At 40.5% G+C, this 23,045-nt stretch overlaps 2 protein-coding genes across 2 annotated transcripts; both read right to left on the reverse strand.

The window, feature by feature from the left end:
• Positions 1-288: 288 nt before the first annotated feature.
• bmp10l (bone morphogenetic protein 10, like) lies at positions 289-2,038 on the reverse strand. Its single transcript, XM_028602570.1, has 2 exons — positions 1,699-2,038; positions 289-1,343 (listed from the first exon to the last, which is right to left on the reverse strand). Exons 1-2 carry the CDS (start codon positions 2,036-2,038, stop codon positions 289-291), a joined length of 1,395 nt encoding a protein of 464 aa, XP_028458371.1.
• Positions 2,039-4,440: 2,402 nt separating this feature from the next.
• On the reverse strand, positions 4,441-13,497 carry arvcfa (ARVCF delta catenin family member a). The gene is made up of 13 exons (XM_028602248.1): positions 13,041-13,497; positions 12,770-12,953; positions 12,556-12,673; positions 11,627-11,792; positions 10,589-10,606; positions 10,373-10,444; positions 9,286-9,413; positions 8,258-8,408; positions 7,983-8,175; positions 7,482-7,593; positions 6,994-7,081; positions 5,312-5,388; positions 4,441-5,108 (listed from the first exon to the last, which is right to left on the reverse strand). The coding sequence occupies exons 1-13, from the start codon at positions 13,495-13,497 to the stop codon at positions 5,016-5,018; spliced, it is 1,857 nt and encodes a 618-aa protein (XP_028458049.1). The 3' UTR covers positions 4,441-5,015.
• Positions 13,498-23,045: the final 9,548 nt, after the last annotated feature.

The raw sequence follows: 23,045 nt of genomic DNA on the forward strand, positions 1-23,045 counted from the left end.
AAAGCATTTTAAAATACAAAAATCGGCAAATAATCATAATAAATCATGAGACAGACAGCTTCATATTCTGCACTTAATAATAATTACTGATTTACCTTTATACAACTTCAAATTTACATCATGTAGCACAGAATTCCCTAATTTACAACTATAAATCTAGACTTGTGTCTTTACACACCGCTGTATGAGATCCTAGATTCTGTTGAAACAAGCTCATGAGAAGATTTTCTGAGATAATGATTGAAACATCAGCACATAGTTTCTATCTCTGTGTAATAGTTTTCAAGACTATCTACAGCCACACTCTGCCACCACCATTCCCTCATACTTGTGGTTGTAAGTGATCACCCCATTATCATGATAAAGCAGCGCGGTCGGCTCCAACTTAGTGGGAACACAGCAGGCACGCGATACTCTCTCTGGACTCTTAACACTCAGCAGTGTCTGCACTATGGCATGTTTGGTAGGCGAGACCTCGGAGGTCATGGGTGTGTTGCACACACCGTTGCACTCATACGCCTCATATCCCACAGGTTGGATGATCCACGTGTCCCAGCCAATGTCTTTAAAATCCACAAAGAGAGGGGTCCTCTTGCATGGCTCGCTCTTAACATTGCGACGGATTCGGGGAGGTGTGTTATAGATAAGGTTGGACTGCAGTTGCATGAGAGACTGTTTGTCCAGCTCATCCTGGTTAGCGTGGCCAGCGTTGTGATTAACGTGACTCCAGAAAGGTTGTTGGCTCCGGCCCACATTTTCAGGAAGGTCATTCTCATGTTCAATCATCTGGTTGAGCTCTTGTTTATCCTGTTTGTGGTCTCTGCTCTGATCCTCTGAGAATATAATCATCACCGCATTGTGTTTCCCCTCCAAGCTCCTTTCGATATCAATCTCAACCAACCTCTCGCCCTGCTCTGTGACCTCCTGTGTGGCCCCTTTCTCTTCTGACCCCAGACTTGCGATATGGACCTCCAGTTTGTGAGTTGCACACCCTGATTTCCGCCAGAGTGCAACCACATGAGTCAGGTCAAACGACACCCAGCTGTTATCTTTGACATGGAAATGCTTTGTCACCAGTTCCTCCAAATCCTTCATCTCCACCACCTCCCCTTTATCCCTCCTTCTCCCTTCTTTCCCCACCTCTTTTGTCCGAACAACTCGCTCATGTATTTTGTAGATGGTCACCTTGCAGTCAATGCCAGCATATGGTCTTCGAGCCTTCTGGAACAGGGTGAAAATACGAAGCTCAGCTCTTGTTATGTGCTCATGGTGGCGCATTGAGATGTTGAATAGCAGAGGATGTATCCTTACACCCCTGGCCGTTATACTGTAGGGGGAGGAATCTGAAATTAAAATATCAAGAAGTGTGTCTCAATGCATTTTGTATGTTACTGTGGGCAATACTCATAATCAAATACACATAAGATATGTTTTTGATTAGTTTGACTCATATTACTCGTAAATCGTCCAGGCTTAAAGTGCAGCTTCATTGTTTCAATCAAAAAAATTAACACACTTCCAAATTCATGGCACTAAATCAAAGCAATCCAATTTTGCAAATTATTAAATTATTACAATATCAAACATGATCCCAATGGTTTGAATGCTAATCCTTCGAGGGCGCTTACATGTTAGTTTTTTAATGCAATATATACATTTCCCAAGATGTTTGTGGTGTTGAACAAAGACAATGTGTACCTTCATTCTTGAAACTGCGCACAATGTTGGCTGAGGGCATAGCAGCCCGGTCATTGGCAAATCTGTTGTACAGCTCCAGCATGTACTCTGGTGGCTCCTTGCGGGCAGTGAGGGGCCTGAGCTGGGGCCTCAGCTCTGTGAGGTTCATTGTGGACAGAAACTGGCTCAAAAAGTCCTGTGCATCAAGGAGCTCATTATCATCCACATCTCTACCGACTGACACCCTGTGATGGTTCTCAGGAGACCTGATGGGACTGCTCAAGCTCAAACCAGTCAACATCAGAAGTAGGACAGTCAGAGAGCGGATAAACCCAAGGTTGGAGAAGACTGAAACGGTCATGGTTGAGCGTAAGTAAAGTTTAAATCCAAAGATTGAGTGTCAGATGAGAAGATGCAAGGGATCCTTTGTAGAGAATACCTGCAAACGGTTTAACCTTTCGAGGAAGGACTCTTCTTCGTTAAAGGAAAACAGATTCCTGTTGGGGCTAAGAGAAAACAGCTTTGCCCTTGTTGATCTCGAGGTTTGGTTCTGAGGGCAGGGCTGTGCTGTCCAATGTGCTGTGCTGACATGTTTGGAGATGTCACTAAGGCCCTGCTCGGCCCTCCTCTCTCTCTCCCCGCCAGGAACATATGACTGACCATAATTTCCACTGATATTTTGATGTATGCTTTTTTCTTGATTAACCACTGACAAAACTCGCTTTCAGTGACTTTAGGTTAACATGACAGCCATGACATGACAAGACGGATTTATGAACTGCTTTAAATCACTGTGCTGAAATCAGAAGATTCAACCATGATGATTTCTTTTTAAAGAATACTGATGGATATAGAGATAAGAAAGCTAATTCATTCACCAAAAGTAGGGACAAATTAAACATGGAAATTATGTTCCGGGTACTTTTTTTCCCTTCTGATGCAGGAAATCTATTACCAGTTAACAATATTGTTAATTTATGCTTTGTGATCTCCACAAGAGGCCAGCGTACCCTCAATATCTGCCTCCTTATCTTAAATTAAATTAAACATTTTCATTAGGTGGTGAAGGGGGCTGATTTGATCTAATTTGCATATGATTTTAGTTAATTACTGGTTTTGTTTTCTAATAGCGGCTGTCTGACAGCTCACATATGCAATCATTGCCATAATTTCAACGTACACCTACTTAGACAGACAAATAACAAATAAAAACTAATGAAAACTAATTTTAAAAAAATACATAATTTTAGATGATTGTGACAGAAAAACATCACTAAGACATTTCAGCCATAGTGCGTCATCAATGTATATGAGACATATACATACAATGACTTGACATATATGAACCCAGAGTACATGCAAATGCCCCCACTTATGCAAGTGAGCCCTGCAGCCTGCAGAAGGAAACATGACTAATGCCAACACATCTCAGCCCTCTCAGTGGCTGTGTGCAGCATACAAGTTCACAATCACTCCTCATGGCTACTGCGGATTAGAGGTTATGCCTTGACATTTTGTCTGGGTGTACATAAGGTGGAAAATTCACTAAACATTTGGTCTTAAATAGAGAGAAATGTGAATATAAACAAAGTAAGATGTTCACTGAATTTGTTTTCTATCACTAGATGCATTATGTAAGTGTAACAGTCATTGATTATGCATAAACCAAATATTGTTTTAGTCCCTTAATGCCAAATTTGTGATTAATGAAATATTTAATGAGAATATCAAAGTTTGAATGCAATGTTTTTTATCCTGCATATCCTTACCCTACATGCAATATTTTGAACTGGGCATACATACTGTGGGTAGACAAAGTAATCTGAAAAAGAGTTACTGATTTCCATCCTGTGTGTCAACCATCTACTCTCTACACTGGAAAAAAGCCATCAGTGCTCACCCGGGTCTCGGTCATGGTGCAACAATAATTGAAGATAAACATGAACACTAAATCAACCATACAAAACTAAAACCCAGATAAATGCACACTCAAAACGTTAATAGAACATTAGTAAAACACACTTTAACTAGGACAGAAACCGATCAGAACATATATTATTTTCCCTTTGCATCGCTTCAGCGCAGAACAGTTCAAATGACCCCGCCCCTCCCATACAGAAACTTAACATCCTTAGTTATCGCTGCTTCATATGATCAGTGCATTATTACAAACAACTAATGTGATTTAGTAATGAATATGGTTTTTAACAAAACATGAAAGAATAAGTAGTGAGCACTAAAAGGTTTAATTACAACTAAATCTGGGTTTACAGTGCATAAGGACAACTAATAAGAATACTTACAAGATTGTTATACCAATTAATTTAAGCGTGTTCAGAACACAAAAGTGGGGTTGTTTAACTGGCCAGTGAGTGCTGTTTAATGTAACAGGTACCCACTGATCAAATGGAAGAGGGTATAAAATTCAGCATGTAATACAAAAAGAAAATACAAATAAAAATGAGAAATTATGCACATCATTTATTTTTATTTTTCATTCAACATTGCAATGCAAAAAGAACCACTGCAAAGCAGAGTTGTATAGAATGTAGGATCACTTACCGGTATTAGCTAATGCACATCAATAACCTTTAATTAATAACATGGGTATTACAATAAATATTACAATATAAATACCTTCATTTAGAATATTAACAGTCCTTTGTTACACATTTACAATCCCATTTTGCCTATCATGAAACAAATGGAATAGAGAGGATTCTCTAATGACCGCACAGTCTACACTGATGGCAGGTTTTGTCGAGAATAAACTGAATTCCAAATTATTTGGATGTTTTTGATGAATAGGCCGATGATAGCCCTAATCCTAATTATCTCAAACACTGACCAAAAAATTTTAGAAAATTATTTTATATCAGAATCTTCTACAGCCCAGAACCCATAGGGATGGACAGCAATATAATAGAATAGACTTTAGGCCTTAAGCTTGGCAAACTACAAGTATTATAAATTATCTCATACTTGTGTGTAGCATGTAGCAGTAAAATTCAAATTGTACATGTCATATATTCTTTGGAGTCATGAGTCACCACAGTTTGCATATTTAGGCTATTTCAGATGTCATACATAATCCATCATGAGTTTCAGACATACAATATATCATCTTAAATGACAAAATTAATTACATCTTTTGCCAAATAACCTCCATAATAATTACATGTAAATGTTTGGCACACTATTTCCTGTAAACAAAGGAAATTATTTTTAATTGAACATGTTTCTGTGTACAAGAATGAGCAAATGGCACAAACCCATATTTTACCAATGTAAAGTGTCTCTACAGAATTTAACCGGTTTGACTGGCTGTGTTGTCATGTTTACACCCAGGAGTCCAATGGTGGAGGTTTGTTATCCATGAGGCCCACTGCAGGCCTGCCAGCTCTGATGAAGTGTTTTCTCTCACTTATTGCCTAGGTAAAAAAATAAAAAATGCAGACAATGTTAGTCAATTTGCATGAAAAAAACATTGACAGTTACAAACGCAAGTCAGGAAAGTAATAATTTGAAACAAAATCCTGTAAAACAACGGATACAATTCCTCCATACCAGGGATAGGTCATGAAGTCTGTAAATATAATGTAAACAAATTCAGTACATTCAAATGGAAGATTACCTGGAGAGTGTCTCTTTCCACAACAGGCCCTTTTCCATCTCCAACTCTGTCGTTTGGCTCTAAACTGGAATATACATCTGCAAAGGAAATTATAATTATACTAGCAGTACACAATATGGCATTGTGTGGCAAAGATGAATCTTACACAGAGAAAAAGAACATGTAAATCAGTTTAGGGAAACCTTTGTCAACCTGTAAAAAGCCTGCTCATAGAATAAAATCTGAAACTCTTAATTATTTTTAATTTATCTAATTAAATGGTTGAATAAGGAACCCCAGGGTTAGTAGCTTGGCTAACAGTAGTGCTAGCTAACAATAACAATATCAGTAAGTTAGTGAAGCTGGATGCTACGTGGTGTGACTTATCCCTCATTTTACTAATTGTGTTACATGGGTAACTTTACTCAGGGAGAGTTATTAAAATTGGCTGGCTACATAGTCAGAGGTTGACAAAACTAACTTTTTACTCAATAAGGCCTGAATGTGGCTCAATTCTAGCCTGTAGTGTAACGAAGGTCTATCTGATCATTTCACTCCAAGCACCAATTTCTGAAACATTTCAAAGTAAAACAATGAAATAAAAGAAACATGCTATTAGGCTACTTGTATTGCTGTCTACAGAAGCTTATAAACTCTACAACAACAGCAATTCAACAACAGGCCAGTCCTCACATTGGAGAAGCTATTAATTTAGACTGAAACACCAGTGAGAGAAACAGGCAAATGCAATGAAATAATTAGTGGAAAGTAGTTCATAGTTCAAAGGGTGTTTATGTTCATAATTCATAAAGAAGCACTGAAAATCCCTGTTTTTGTGCAAAGCTAGAGGTCGCTCTTGATGTGGGAAAGCAGGAGTCCTTTTGAAACGTTAAAATTAAATGTGACTGGTGATGCATGAGTGCGCCCTGCCTCTGGGAGAGCCTGTTCAGGCTAATAATGTTAGGTTCAGCAGGGAGGAGTAGGGAATGGTGGACCCAAAATGCAAAGGCAGGCAGGCAGGCAGGAGAATGTAGAGGTGGAAGGTTTATTAGTCCATAAAAAAAAAGGGAGTCCTGAAAGCCGCAGGCAAAAAACCAATCCAGAGTGTACAAAAAAAAAGCAGGGAATCCAAAAAACAAGAGCAGAAAACAAACTAGCGACTACAGAGCAAAAGAAATCCAGGGAGCAAAAAAACAGACACAAGCAAACACTGGGAAACACGATAGGCACACAAAGACTAAATACACAGACTAATGAGAAAACACAAGACAGGTGACACAAGGGCTGGGAAACAGGTGAAACACATTAGGCTGGGCAGAGTAATCAAAAAAGGCGGGAAAACACAAGACAGGAAGTAAAGTGGACAAGACAAGACAGAAAACCACAGACTTCAAAACAAAACAGGAAACAGAGCAAAATACAAAACAGAAAACAGACCACCAAAATAAGACCAAACCCCAAAACCATAACAAATAAGCCAAGTCTCTGCACTGATAACCCTGGCAGCACATCATTGGTTTAAGGCTATGTTTGAGAAGAATATGGTCTGGGACTGGAAATGCCCATGTATTTGTCCCTGACATGATAAGAACCTCATTATGTTTAAAAACAGCTTTTCTTAGTTGAGCCAAAGGACACTTTTTTAATTTAGATGATGGTGAAATAACATTTTGCTGAGAGAATGCATGCAACGATTTGCTGACCTTGGTTTTTGTCCATGAGAGGCAAGGTGATGTCATCGCTGCCTTGCTTTCCACTCTTGGATTTTTTAGTCACTCCGGTAGTTGTTGGCTTTGAAAGACAAAAAAGGATAACATTACTCTATGACAACCAGAATTTTAGGCTTTCCTGTAATTTAAAAAAGGGTATTACATTGGTTTTGGTTAGAATAACATTTACTGAGTGTTGGACAGTAACACACCTTGTATTTTTCTTCATGTTTAAAATGTAACAGGATAAAGGGTCCTCAGTAGCCTACAGCCTACTGTGCACACGATTTTCTGGGTTCAGATCAAGCCCAAATCTCACTTTCCCTACTTTTCTTTTTATCTGACAAAAGACAGATTTCACAGTTGAACATATGTTGTTTGTTTTTTCATTATGCATTTTTGACAAATATTTCTCAACTCACACTACCAGGTGTAAAGTGGTTTGTATAGTCATGCCACATTTAGGAAATAGAAACAAATACCTTAAAGTGGCTCTTGTTCCACCCAGCCTTGTTCAGTGTGTTTCGCAGTTCCTTGTAGGCCCATATTGTCTGGAGCACATGGGAAGCAGCCTTGGTCTCCCGTGCTGATTGGCTGACAATAAATCATTAGACACTATTTTAAACCACAGAGGACAGCCCTGAGACAATACTGTCCAGATGATTAAAATCCATATCTGATTGCCCTAGGATTTGATGCCTATAATATCATGAGCTATTGCATCGAGGCTGTCTGAAGTATAAACGGATATTCAGCAGTTGCAGCAACAAATACTATAATACCAATTCAGTTTTTTCGGTCTTGTTTCAATCTTATTTTGAAAAAAGGACAAGATCTGAAACTTTGACTTTGGACTTCTGTTTAGCAAGCTGTACCATTAATATTGAATCAACATTGTATTGTTTAGTTTGGAATGCAGTACATATTTAGAAACTTGTGTAAAGATTTGAAAATTATAATTTAGTTAAAGGACATTCAAGTACCTTGACCTGTTAATGGCCACCAGTTTCTGCACAGCATGACCCTGTATGAGCGCCCGGGCATTCTCTGGGCTATCCGTGATGATCTCGTGGATGGTGTTCAGAATAGACACCACCGTATCTCCCTCAAGATTCTTTGCTGGGTGCTGCTGCCCACATGGCAGATTACCGACAAGGTCCCTCAAAGCATAGCTCCCTGTAATGACAGAGAGACAACATAGCAAAGTTAGTGTGCAAGTGTAGAGACGCGTATGCAGATAAGAGTCACAAGCTTGTACCTATTAGGTCTTTATTCCTTCTATCCATCGCCAGATTGCGGAGAGCAATAGCCACAGCTCGCACCACTTTGTCCACATCTGAGCGCAGCAGCTCCACCAGAATAGGCAGCCCTTTCTCTTTTCTCACTGTGGCCCGGATGTAGCTAGACCACTACAAGAGCAAACAGAAAATACAGCTGAGTGATGTTTGGGAGTATCTGTGAGTTTATGTTTTCTTCATATCTTAACTACCCACTCATAACTCAGCTCAAGTGCACTAAGAACATACCATGAACAAAGTTCTGCTCTCTCAACTGCTCTCATGTGTACGATGCAACTTGATTTTAAAAATTCTTTTAATCTGAGCGTGGCCTCAGTGCTAAGGTTAAATTATAGTGACATTCATGGCGCAGTATATCTTGGCAAAGCACATTATTTGACAGCCCTATGGAACCACTTGGGGTACATAGCAGTAAAAGTGATTTTTGATCATAAAGGGTGGTGACAAAGTCAATCTAGAAAGTCTGGTTGAATTAAGATGATTGATCCCACATCTCCCTCCTTCTGCACACTTTTCAATAGACATTGATGCAGCATCAGAAATACAACCAAACCAGCCCTGAAAAAAGCTGTAGTCATGGAGGCCCCCATGTAAGGGCCTGGGGAGGTTGTCTTGTTTGACCCTGCACAGTGCAGACTGACTTAGAAGGTTGATATATTATCTACACAATATTTACGGTACAGGTCAAGTCTCTCCTTAAGCTGAGAGCAGAGAGATGATAATGATGTCATATAGAGACAAATCCTGGATCTGCTCCATAGACATGTATAAGGACACTAACAGCAGTCATGGCGATCTTACTTGGATATAGCCTGAGCCAACAAAGTGTCACTTAATAAGTACATTAATTTAAAGTTAAATGTTCCCATTTCCAGACTCAAAGAAACCATTTTTATGTTTGGGATACACGTCACAATCACAACCTCTGTCGCAGTCACAACCCAGTGATGAGTGTAAGAAAAAACTGGCAACCATTCCATCTACTCACAGCCCAGTGTCCCGCAGCGAGGTTCTGCAGTGCCCCTGCAGCTGCCTCCAGGGTGTTGTGGTTGTGACTGCAGGTGAGAAGAGAGAGGTAGAGCCTCACCACCTCTGGCTGGTACAGCAGCTCCAAGCCTTTAACAGAAAGGCAGAGAAAGTCAAGGATGATATTCAAGCAGTGGAAAAGTGCCTGCATGACCATCAGCGGCTAAAGACTTCAATGATGGTGTTATTATCAGTGTCAGTATCAAATGCAAATATATCAACATTGGTCCACAATTTCTTCTATCTAGGTTAGTTTAAGTCAGTAGATAGGCAGGTTAGTAAAACAACATAAGTATATGTGTTTGTATATTGATCAATTGATAAATAAATTGATAAATAAAACCCTACATGAGAAAAAAACTCTGTCAGACTCTTGCAGAGCTTTTTTTGTAGAGAGCCAGTGGTAGCTGCTAGACAGCTTACAAGTAGTATAAAACTGACCCCGGACCCTAACATGCTTGTTATACTTATTTGCATTCACTGGCTGGAGTGTTAGAGGCATGAGCTTAGCTTTGATCTGTTTAAACAGCAACCAGAACCAAATATATGATATTCAGCCCTACAGAAGTAAAAAAAAAAAAAAAATGTGCCCATAGTTTCCATATACAGAATGCATTCATGGCTAAAAACAGCCATATGGCTATACAAAAGGTAAAGATAGTTTAGCCGTAGGCAAATAAAGATACTTCAGTGTCATGCAGTATCTTGAGCAAATTCCAGTGCCTGCAGAGGAAATGTTCCTCCTCTAGATGTTGCCAGATAAAAATGTCTTTCAGTTGGACGGTCATTTTGTTTTAGTAATGAAGCTCTCCTCAAGTGGTGCAGGTGCTGGAGTGCAGCTTTGCATTTAAATGAATTATCTTCCGGGCCATGCCAACGTCATGCATACAAAGCAAATAACATAACACAGAAAGCAGGTACTGATGGAAGGTCTGCTTATTATTCTATTATTAGTTAGCCTAATGTATAGCCTAATTACTAATGTCACTGTGAGTCATACCACAATCAGAATTTGTCTTATGTGAAGTTGACATTCTTTAAATATATACCTTTCATTTGTTCTGTGCGTTTTGGTAAATCCAATGTACCGTATTTCCTGTCCATTAATCCATTTTTCCAACCTGTACATCACAGACACATACATGCACACAAACACCGGTTTTCATTATATCAGTAGACAGACAGATAATGTCAGCAAATTCAGTGTGGTATTACATCTTAATATTACTACCATGAAAATATTCAGCAGTAACAAGCAGACTGACCTTGATTGAACCACTCTTCTGATGAATATAGTTTTCAAGGAAAAAGAAGAACAATGTTAAAGATTAGATTATACAGCAGCAGAAAACACAGAGCTGCTCCATGTGGTGAGACATGGGGGGGAACTGACAGTATCAGGTTGATGTTCGGCTCAGAGAGGCATTTGTCAATGTTGTGCAATTAGCTGAAAGGTTAGCAGTGGTGAAAAGCCATAAAACTTTAAATCACAATTAACTCTAACCTTATTCTTTCTCTATTAGGCTGTGTCCTGCAGCACAAACTGCTGCAGCCTATTAGTTACTATTCATCAGCTGTAATTTACTTAATGTTACTTATATGGTTTATGCAGCATCACTACCAAAGGTTTTTCACAGTTCAAAACATCCTCCTCGGTTGCATGGTGTAAAAATCACATAACTGATGAAACAGTAGGCTATAAGTATAAACATGCTTTTTCAATTTTGGAACCTGGCACTCCTCCGGCAGAGAAAATTATATCATCAGCTACTGCATGTGCAGGGATATGAAATATTCAGGCTCTAATTGGCATAAAAAAGGGGCAAGAAACTTGAAACCGATGCTCGAAGCAAAGTATACTCAGAAAACAGATTCTATTGAAAACTAAAAAGTTTATGTGGAGTGTTATGGGAGGAGAGGAAGATTAAAACAAAATAAACTGTAAAACCCTCTGAAAATGACTTGCTAGTGCTTGTATAATCATAGACATCAGTGCATCTGTTTTAGTAGAGTGCACTGCACAAACTGCTATTTTAAGCCCTTATCAGACTCAAGTCTTAAATAGAGCATATTCAAGTTTTAATTTGGGGGGTTAATTATTATCTTCTGTATCTTGAGAAACACCCAAGATACGATAGATGTCCCCACATGTGGGTTTTGATTTGTTAGTAAGCAAATGAATCAACCTGAGAAATTGAATTATAATTGAATTAAAACAATGTTTTCAATCAAAGCAACCCAAACTGAAATAATACAACCAGTAATGATTATTGTGATGTTATCGACTATGATGGCCTACCCACCTTTGGGTCGTTTCCCTCCAAAACAGTCAGGCTCATTCTTCTTCTTCTGGTTCCCCACTGATCTCATCAGATTGGCATGGGGTTCCTGAAATCGCTCGGTTCCTGGTATCTCTTTGTGAACATGATAGGATAGGTTTCGCAGTATGCACACGCAGTTCTCCACTGACTGAATGGAGGATAATGAGATTTCAATCAGAAATGTATACGGCAGTAGGAGTCATCCGAGTGTTTACACTGACTTTTCAGAATAAAATGTATTGATGATTTGTCAAAATTGAAATTCTGAGTAATGTCACACTTTGGAGAACCCTATTTTGATTACTTTGGTGACTTGAATTTAATCTCTGAATCAAATTGCAATTGTGTACATGATATTAACTTAAATTAATGCAAAGAAATTAATCAATCCAAAGTCGTTATTACAACATAGCATTTAATTACCAAAACAATTAATAGTCACTAACCAGCAATTGTGCTTAAAATACATTTTGGGTTGAATTTTTTCCTTAAAGCTATAGTGCGTAGTTTCTGTCGCCCCCATGAGGAATTCTAAGTAACGACAACAAAACTGTCAGCGCATCCACATGATACAAGCCTTCCGTGATCGCGCACCGCCCCTACCCCTCCCCCATGCAGTTGCTAGTAGCCAAGGAGAACATGGAGGATTAAATAAACGTGATGGACTCTTCAGAAGATGTAATTATCTTCACTTAAGTTTCTGAGCGCGAAAGTCGCAATCTTCACAATCTTCTGAACACAGCCACACTGACAAATACAGAGAGAGTTGTGTGGAGCTCATAGTCTTAATTAGCTTTGTACCAACTCATTTGGCAATGGCTTGAATGTAACGGACGTTCATTAATATCAAAAAGTTACGCACTAAAGCTCTAAAGTCTCTAAATTTAAGTCATTGTGATGACTTCAGAAACCTTATTGTCAGTGTCCTTGTTGACAACTGCTGACTGAAGGGCATGCAGGAGAGCGTCCACAAGCCCCTCACACTCCCTCAACCTCTGTCGAGCGTCCGCCCCATCTGAGCTGACGTTCCTGCAGAAACAACTTTGTTAGCAACGCTGCGAGAACGCGGCCCGTGACAAGTCAGCTTTTGGTTGTCATTTGTTCCATGACAGAAGCAAAGCTTACCTCAGACAGCCAGAGGTGTTCTTGAAGACTGTGGTCCAATCAGCACTCAGCAGTTTGGAGGGGTCAGCTGAATCTCTCCTCCAGCCAGAGTGTGGGATGATGATCTCATCAGTCAGTGTTTGAAGCGCGTTGTTGATTACCATCATCTTCAGCGGCTCATGTGAGGAAAGGTTCCACAGAGTGCCTGCAAAGGAAACAATACAAATGCTGTAGAGATGAAATTAAGGATTGCAGGTTATGGCTGCAGGAAGAGTGAGGTATTGAGCTGTACCTGTGACTAACTCTTTGACCTCCATGCTGCTAGACTTCCTCATTAGTCTGACTAAAGCTTGGATGCCATCACAGTTCTTGATGGCCATTTTGTTATTATGGTCTTTTCCGTAGGATATGTTGCGCAAAGCACCACAGGCCTTGCGGTGGACCTCAGGTTTAGGGTGGTCCAGTAATTCTACCAAAATTGGCACTCCGTTAAGCTGGCGCACCTCCTGCTTGATGCGTTCGTTCTCATAACACAGGTGCTGCAGATAGGCGGCAGCATTGGACTTGACTGGATCCATTGGGTGGCTGAGCATCGAGATCACCTCATGCAGGTTGGGGTCTCTCCAGCGTGGGTCCCTGCGGATGCTGTCCAGGCTGACCATGCTGCTGCGTTTGTGGGAGAACTGCAGGGTCTGTGCTCGGCACATGGCCTGGAAGAAAGGATTCAGGTTCCCCTCCAGCTGGGCCATGAAGGCGTCATCGTATCCACCTCTGAAGTGACAGAGACAATCATGCATGCATAATGGGATCAGAACTAAAAACACAACCATCACTCTTGACAAAAATGCTCCAGGCGGATATTTTTGTTAGACATAGCCAGGCTAGCAGTTTTCCTCTGCTTCCAGTCTTAATGCTTAGCTAACTAAATAAGGTTGTAGCCTTATATTTAACAGACAAATATGAAGTGGTATTGATCTTCTCATCTAATTTTCAGCAAGAAAGTGAACAAGTATATTTCCCAAAATTTTAAAAAACTATTCCTTTTACTGTATATTCAACAGGTTGAGTGGTTGAGTGTTGGATTGGGGACTGGGCTTCAGGGAGTTTAACAGCATACGTGAGTTGCTTGTATCTTTTGTGAACACCTCTGTCACTTTATATGGGATAAGGAACAGCTTCTGGCAGGCAATAACAGGTGAAACCTCCTTATTTATAGACTTTGCAGCAGGCTGCCATTCATGATTGATACCAGCTGCTACTTAACAGCAGTCCATATGTTTATTTTCCAGGCTGACTCACAGGACCAAGATAGAGCTGACTAGAGGGTGTCTGTGTAGCTACAAAGATTGATATATAATGTTCACAGCAGGACCACTGTGATAATGTTAGTGTTGATTTGTACATTGTTTCTATTGCTACTGTGGCAGTTTATAGCACTGTACACACATAACCTCCATAACAAAGTCTTGCTTTCTTTACATTTTTCTTCTTTCATTTGTTAGCCTGGTGCCAGACCTCTCAATCTCTGTCCATAGCTCAGATGTTTTAAACAAAATGGAATTCAGTTGGTTTATTGGGCAAAATGTGGACCACACATGGAAAGACATTTATGTTTAGATGTTTTTTGCAATTTAATTTTTCATAGATTAGACATCTGTTCATTCAAAGCTTTAAAAACCATATCACATCTGAACTGATAGAATGAAATTTATGAAATCCAGTCTGTAGGTACAGAGGTGCACCATAGAGTTAAATAGCTTGGTGTCCACGCATTTGGTCACATTTACTTATAACATTTGTTGCAACAATGATAAAAAATAAGGTTATTTGTAAGGTTATTTATGCTATTAATGTCAAAGGTAAATTGGCTTTCTATTGGCTGTCTGGTAGCCTTTGTTACAGGTGATCCCATTATCAGGCACCGTATTAATATTTTCCAGGCTCCAGGACCTGATGGTGTGTGCCCCTCTTGTCTGTGAGTCTGCACTGAACAGCTGGCGCCAATCTTCACGCAGATCTTTAACTGGTCCCTAGAGCTGTGTGAAGTGCCCTCCTGCTTCAAATGTTCCACCATCATCCCAGTCCCCAAAAATCCTCACAGGATTAAATGACTACAGGCCTGTCACACTGAAGTCTGTGGTCATGAAATCCTTTGAAAGACTGGTGTTGAGCCACCTGAAGGACATAACAGGACCCATGCTAGACTCCCTACAGTTTGCCTACAGGGCAAACAGGTCGGATGATGCTGTCAATATGGGACTGCAATACATCTTGCACCACCTCAACTGCCCAGGGACGTATGCCAGGATGCTGTTTGTGGACTTCAGCTCGGCGTTCAACACCATCATCCCTGTACTCTTACATCAGAAGCTTACCCAGTTCTCAGTGCCTGCCACCACCTGTCAGTGGATCATCAGCTCTCTGGTTGATTGGCAGCAGCATGTCAATCAACAGGGGTGTGTCCTCTCCAAGCTACTCTTCTCCCTCTACACTAATGACTGCACCTCAAAGAACCCATCTGTAAAACTCCTGAAGTTTGCAGATGACACCACCGTCATTGGTTTGATCCAGGATGGTGATGAGTCTGCTTACAGACAGGAGGTGGAACAGCTGGTCCAATGGTGCAGTCAGAACCACCTGGAGTTAAACCCCAAGAAGACTGTGGAGATGACACATCACCATCCAGAACGACACAGGGTCCACTGTGGATTCCTTTAGGTTCCTGGGATCAACCATTTCACAGGACCTAAAATGGTCTCCCCACATTGACTCTGTCCAGAAAAAGGCCCAGCAGAGGTTATACTTCCTGCGACAGCTAAGGAAGTTTAATCTGCCTAAGGAGCTGCTGACCACTTTCTACTCAGCCATCATTCAGTCTGTCATCTGCACCTCCATCACTGTCTGTTTTGGGTCAGCCACCAAACGGGACAGGGCCAGACTGCAACGGACAATTAGGGCTGCAGAGAGGATCATTGGAGCGGACCTTCCCTCCATCCAGGACCTGTACTGGTCCAAGGTCAGGAAAAGGGCAGCAAAAATCTCTGCAGACCCCTCACATCCTGGTCACAAACTGTTCAAACTCCTTCCCTCTGGTAGGCAATACAGGTCACTGTTCACCAAAACCAGCCCACACAAAGACAGCTTCTTTCCCCAAGCAGTCACTCTGTTTGAACGCTCAGAAATAGCCCCCACCCTTACACTGAACAAAGTTAATCAACACTGTTCTGCTCATCTACCTCATGTATATTTCAATCTTACAATTACAATATTGTTATTAATATATTACCATTGCACTGAACTGCCTTGCATTATATTCATATTTAAATCTTAAATCTCAGACTATACTGATATTGCACTATTCCTTCCCTCTCTTCAATTGTAGAGATTGTATATTTTTTGTAAATTTGTAAATTCTATTGTTTTGTTATACTGTATACTTAACAGTATTTTTTTCATATTTCTTACTGTCCTTTCTGTTTTTATTCTTCATATGTTAAGTGAGTGTTGTACTTTGAGAGCAAAGATTAACCAGAGTCAAATTCCTTGTTTGTTTACACAAACCTGGCGAATAAAGCTGATTCTGATCTATATTAGATCCTACATCTAGGTACCATGGAAACCATAAACATACTTGAAACCCATTTACATAGTTTCTCTGAAAGATCAATAAAGTTTCATCTAATGTACCGTCCTCTTACCTGGTTCTCGAGGGCTCCCTGAGGAGCTCCATTGTGGTGATTGGCCTGAACTGGTGGATTCCCCCCAGTGTTGGGTAACTGGCAGCAGGGTGGTCAGTCTTCATGTCCAGAGGGTTTTCTCCCCGTTCGCTGAGGCCATCCTCCTCTGTCTGGCTGCTCAGGCCTGCAGGAGCGTAACTGTCCCTGAGGAAGGGTAAGGTGTAGTGAGCCCCGGGCTGGAAGTTCTTGGCAGGCCAGTAGCCGTGGAGGGTGGCACGGGACAGGCTTCCATACCCTGCACATAAGTCACCCCCAATGCCTCTGTAGCTCTCAGGGAGGGTGTACACTCTGCTCTGCCTGTCTGGGTTCACTGGCTGAGGCTCCTCAGACTGTTGTACTATCTGAGGTTGTGGGGGTGCTGTGGTTGAGTTGCTGGTTGGCGTGGTTGGTGTGACAGACTCAATGGGTTGACTGTTTGTTTCAGGAATAGGTTGCTCAATAGGGGTGTTATCTTGGACCTCTGGAGTCGATGTGAGATCAGGTGTGTTTGGTGTCTGGAAGTTCTCCTGCTGTGTCTCTGAGGACTTGTGGGTCTCACTGGGGGCCTGTTCGCCTTCCTGTTCCATGGCCTTTGACTCCTAAAAGGATGGATGCACCACAACTATAATCTCTGCAAAAATCTAATCAGAACCTCTGTTAGTCTTAAAAATCCCATTTGTCTGAGGTTTCCTCTCTCCAATTACATGCCACCAAATTGGTGTGTTTACTGTCATAGTAGGAACAGTCAGTGTAACGCTTATCGGTTACATTTTCTAAGCACAAACGGACATTTGGAAAAACAGATTCCAAGAACAGGTTCCAATATCCAATTTTTAATTTTTTTCCGCCTTGACAAATTAATAAATTGGATCTTTAAACTGTTTTTCCAATTTTCTGTTTTTATTCAGAAAATCAGAAATTTAGAAAATTACAAAATTGCGTTTGGGCTCCAATTATTCAATACTGCAATGGTATTCTCTCCCTTGTTCCGCCTAGCTACGCCCCGCCCCCCCACTCGAAACCATCAGCACCTCTGAACCCAAAGCCTATCCTTTTTTTTTTTTTTTTGGTCCATATGCAGTTAATGACCTGCATATTCCGCAAAGCAGAGAAGAAAGAAAATACCATTGCAGTATTGAATAATTGGAGCTCAGATGCAATTTTGTAATTTTCTCAATTTCTGATCCTCTGAATAAAAAACAGAAAACTGGAAAAAATTGAAGATCCAATTTTTTAATTTGTCAAGGTGGAAAAAAATTAAAAATTGGATATTTGAACCCATTTTTCTGTTTTTCCAAATGTCCGTTTGTGTTTAGAAAATTGAACTGATAAGCGTTACACTGACCCAGGAACTATTTATTATTAATTTACTGAATAGACCAAACATGTACCTTCTGTTACCTACAGTGTGTGTTTGTTTATCATTTAACCTATACAGCCCACCCCAGCTCATTTCTCATAGCCTGTAGTGATGATCAATCGTCATCATTTCAGCACTTCATTGGCTTTTCGAGCCACCAGTAAATAATTAATTCTCCCTTCCTGCCAAACAATAATGAATTCCTCATGTTGAAAATTAGTTTAGATTGGACTCTGATGAAACAACTTGAGGTCTAGCCATTGTTTAGATGCAGGGCAAATTGCAGGACATTTAATTGTCTGGTTTATCAAACTGAATTTGGTTTTGACTTTCCTAGTGGAGTGTGAGAAAAATTATTTTAAGAACAATTGCAATCAGTTTCATGGTATTTTTGCCCCAGAGGGAAAAAAAAATGGCTCTGCTTGTCAATGTAACTCAGTGTGACGCCCCGTCTGAGACCAGACTCATACGGGATTGTTCAATGAGTGTGTGTTGTGTTGTGAATCTTTGGAAAATTTCCTTAAGGATGCATGTATTTCTATATTTCTTAAACCACATGTTGGTGATAATGGATAATGGAATCAATTAATTAAATTATAAATTAAGTGAAATTACTTTTTTAAACATACAAAGAAAATACATCCATGCCATATTTCTTTATCATGGCAGGAAAGTTATTTTTAGTGGCCTTTAAACTTCTTTGTTTTAACAGTGTTTAAGTCAAACTGTCTGAAGTCAGGGGTGACAAAGTGTGACCAAACATAAAATAATGCACCTCAGTGTCTGTCTGATGCGGGGTGTCGGTCTCTGTGGAGCTCTCATTGGTCGAGGTCATCAACGAGGCGAGGGAGGTGGGCGTGTCCAGTTCGTCACTAGTGGTGGGGTTATCCAGAGTTGCCTCTTTAGCCTCCTGGGACAAAGATAGTGGAGGAGGCCCCTCTGAACTCTGCTCCTAAAGCACAGAGACAGAAATGAGTAAGGCTGAGCTGCACATGTACATTATGTTTACATTATACACAAAAGGGGAATGATTACAGGGTAGCCAGCACAAATGAAAGCATACCATGTCATTAAAGCTGTCTTCACAGGATGAGGGAGCTGCAGTTGATGAAGGGTTGTGAGCAAAGTCAGTGTTGACAGCACAACTCATTTCCACTCCATTATCATATAATTTGTATAATTTAAAACACGATCTGTTGAATTCACGCTGTAAAATGCTAATATGTACATTTATTTTTAAGTTAGACTAATATATGTCTGGGAACTCAGAGACAATTTCTCTGTGTTTAAGCGATTTGATGAGCTGTAATCTAATTGAGCAATCTGACCATAGGACAACTGTACCATAGCTGGTGCCTAGCCAGGGATCATGTGTAGACAGAATTACACACAGATGTAATAAAGGATGAGAGATGCAATTTACCACTTATTTAATTAAGTGGTTGTAGGGTTTCTCCGGTGTCATATCCTTATGTGCAGACTAGGATGCACACTATATCAGTTAGCTTATCTCTACCAGGTAATCATTTCTTCAAAGTATGTTATTAGTACAACATAAGAAAGAAACTATTCCTGATATATCAGAATCATTTATGCATGCATGATTGGTTTGTTAATACAACTTTCTGGCTCAATTTCTGTTTGAATTTGTCACTGGCCAATTTTAAATGGATAGAGTTAGTTGTTCAAACCTTTGTAATGATTTCAGGGAGCAGGTTTACTTCTTTTGATATGTACAAATACTGATAGACAGGGAGGATTTCACAGACCATACTGCTGTGTAACAAAACAAGAAGAAGAAACAAAATGTAGACACAAACAGGGTTTGGTAATAAATCACGACGGGGTAAAGCCGTGTTTTTCTGAAGTGTAAATCTGCACCGGGCTCCTCAGTTACAGTTTAGTAGGTCAACTCGACTGGTGGGAACATCATACATGAGATGAAACAATACAAGCAATATCTGTATCTGTATTGGCCAAAATATCCAAGAGCAGACCTTTGCAAACACTGTTCATTTCATAGACATATTTTTATGCTTCATTCCCTCTAAACAGATTTTGACGTTCCCCATTGGAAAATGTAAGCATGTATCAAAAATAAACCCTTGACAAAATACAGCAAGATTGTAATGGGACTGGATATGAGCATCACGTTATTTTGGTGTGAGACCTGATTTACCACCACTGACACTTGAATCAATAACCCAGCTGCTGCTCTGGTACAACATGTTGATATTTCTCTAAACTCCACTTGTGTATTTCGAGTATAAAACTGAAATTCTCTTTTTCAACAAAATGGGTTTCATCAACCAGAGTGGATTAATTATTCAGCATCTTGGTCCGAGAAAGAACTGGAGGCAGTGTTTGACTCTAAACACATTTTATGCTGATTTTCCAAAAAAAAACTTTTTCCACAAAAATTTGCTTCGCTGCTCTAATGATCTCAATCAATATCCGATACACCTTTTTCACACTTGACCCATCAAAACATTAAAAAATATAATTAAAGGGTTTTATTGTGGAGAAAATCAATTCCACTGCATCTTTTATAACCCATTTTATGGTTGGAATTGCGTATCCACTCTCTAAATCAATTTTTGTTTTAAGAACAAATGCATATAATATCAGCTGATATTTATCACTCAATAGCACAGACACAATATGCTGAATGATGCACAGTTAAAAAAAAGCTGCTAAATTTCCCCAAACTATCTTTTTTCTGAGGCTGCGGCATTAAACCAAACAAGTGCTGAGAACTCAACTCCACTGCATTAAATCAGACGGCTGCAGTGAACAGCTGAATGTGGAGGTAGAGGGCTTGATTCGCTTTTTAAACACCTCACCAAACACAAGAGCCCCTCATATCCATGTACAAAATGTGTCAGAGGGACGAGGAGTTGAAAGGGGCACACAGGAGAAATTGGCAACAGGGAGATGATCCTAGCTTGAACACTTCTGGGGGAGGTAGATTGGCTACTGTTAGGCAGCACTAAATGAACGCCAGGCCAAAAGAAAGACGGGGTACTACTCTCCTCTACAGACAGCTTGATTAAGGATTTGGAGGACAATAATAGGCTGGACTGGGGCCTGTGTGCTGTCCCCGTCTGATTCAAGCTCCAGGGAAGGCCAGGCCGCTGTGAGTCAAAGCTCGTTTAAATAACTCATTGCACCATCACTAACTAAGTGTGCTCACACAGACAAATAGGTCGAGATGATGCTTCTGAATCTGACTTCAGCTTTAAAAACAAAAACAAAGGAAAGTATATAGATGTTAGGTGCAGCGATGCAGGAGACAGAATGACATGATTAGCATCTTGTTCCCGTCAACTCTCAGTATTGAGGCCAGCTGCAGCCAGGGTATTATTTTTGGAGACACAGAGTCTGATCTAATGCAGAGTGAGTTCAGATTTTGGTGACCAGCTCAAGGGCACAACAGGCACAAGCCATGATTCAAACTGGTCACAAATTCATTTCAGAAAGAAAAGATTTGAAAAATGAGCACTTTGTATTGCAATCGAATCAGTGGGGCAAAGTCATTTTGTAGTGATCAAACTTAGAATAAATCTGAATTAAGAGGCAGTTTGTCTTTATCAAACTGTGGGATTGAAAGAGTAATGCTTCCAGTGGATAATAAAACATGACATCAGCCCACTGATGTCAGAAGACGTTAGTCACAACTTTGTCACAACTCATCTGCTCGCCACTATATGTGATAATATGTCAATATGATATGTTGAATCAGTGATGCTCATATTGGTTGCTGTAAATCTACAGAATGTATCACTGAATCAAAATGGCACTGGAATGCATTAAAAGATTTTTCTTAAGACTTGTTTCCTGCAGAGACACCATTGTCCATTATACAATACATCTTGTTTAGTCATAATTCAACCAGGCGGGTCTATTTAGAGAAAATGCTGATTGAAAATGACAGCTCCAAAAAAAGAAAGGAAAGGTGTTCATTTGCAAAGTTTCAATTTGGAGCATATTTTCAATCCACTGATCCTTAAATAGTTAAATGCTGCATGGTCAGATTTAATGTCTCTGATACATCATGGCAATACACTTAACAGAGTGTGTGTAGCATTTTCCCCATGAAGGGACAACAATTATCTTCATAATGTAATCAAACATTATTCCCCATATAAGCTTGCCTATGCATTTGTACACATGCACTGCCATGCGCGCGTGCATGCACACACACACACACACACACACACACACACAATGAAGATGTTAGCATCATGTCCCCATGCACACAAGGAGACTGCACCGAACAGCAGTGAGAGGCAAGGAGGTGAAGCGATTGATGCCTCCTTCATTCATCATGACAGAGGCAGAATGCAAAGCTGTGGAAGGCTACAGTTCTCTGCAGAAGAAAAAAAAACTGATAATGTAAAAGCAGGAGGGTACAGAGCAAATAGAGCCATTCCACCACACACTTACCTCTTTCACTTCAGCAGGCATTGCCAAATCTTCTCTGCTTCCCCACAAATGATGAACAAGATGCGTCCCCAAGTGAGACGTCTGTTTCTCCGCCTCTGCTGAATTTTTGCCTGGACTCTCCCTTTGAGCATTTGAGGCAGTTCAAACATGAGCAGCCATCCTTCCTCCCAGCTCTCACTAATACACGTCCGCTCTCTCTCTCTCTCCTCTCTCTCCTCTCTCTCCCTCACTCTCTCCCTGCCTCTATTTTTCTCACAAACGCACACTAGACGCACCATGCACACATTTGCTCAACACGGACGTTCACACACACACACACACACACACACACACACAGAAGCAATAAACGCCGGGCTCTCTCTCATACTGCACTTCTCCTCTGATCTGTGCTGCAGTTAATGTGTGTGCTATTAGCAAGGTGCTGAATCAACTGTGTGATGCTGAGCCTGTGAATGGCTTAGGTAAGTGCAGAGCCCTGCAATCCCTGTGCTCTCCCCATATTTTCTGGCAGCCTTGGTGCACAGGCAGAATACACACGCACACACCATTCCCAGTGGGCTCACAAGCAGATGCAGCTGGAGCAGCCCACACTACTTAGGTCCTGTGTCACCCATGTGCAGCATAGTAAAGGGCGAGGAATGGAAAGGTGCATAAACACTGTATGCAGCACCAGGAAGAGAGTCCTTACTGAACCAGCTTTGTTCTGCAAACTGTGCCAAACAAATCAAACCCCTTGTCAGCTTTTGTGTGTGTCTGCCCACACATCTTCATAAAG

This window comes from Perca flavescens, chromosome 16 (assembly GCF_004354835.1).
Source record: "Perca flavescens isolate YP-PL-M2 chromosome 16, PFLA_1.0, whole genome shotgun sequence".
Taxonomy (NCBI): Eukaryota; Metazoa; Chordata; class Actinopteri; order Perciformes; family Percidae; genus Perca; species Perca flavescens.

Excerpts from the sequence above, each read along its gene's own strand:
- bmp10l (XM_028602570.1), bottom strand. The coding sequence starts at position 2,038 with ATGACCGTTTCAGTCTTCTCCAACCTTGGGTTTATCCGCTCTCTGACT. Across the intron at positions 1,344-1,698 it reads GCGCAGTTTCAAGAATGAAG|ATTCCTCCCCCTACAGTATA; the intron begins GTACACATTGTC and ends TTTTAATTTCAG.
- arvcfa (XM_028602248.1), bottom strand. The coding sequence starts at position 13,497 with ATGGCCCAGCTGGAGGGGAACCTGAATCCTTTCTTCCAGGCCATGTGC. Across the intron at positions 11,793-12,555 it reads ACAAGGACACTGACAATAAG|TCAGTGGAGAACTGCGTGTG; the intron begins GTTTCTGAAGTC and ends TCCTCCATTCAG. Across the intron at positions 5,109-5,311 it reads TGGAAAGAGACACTCTCCAG|GCAATAAGTGAGAGAAAACA; the intron begins GTAATCTTCCAT and ends TTTTTTACCTAG.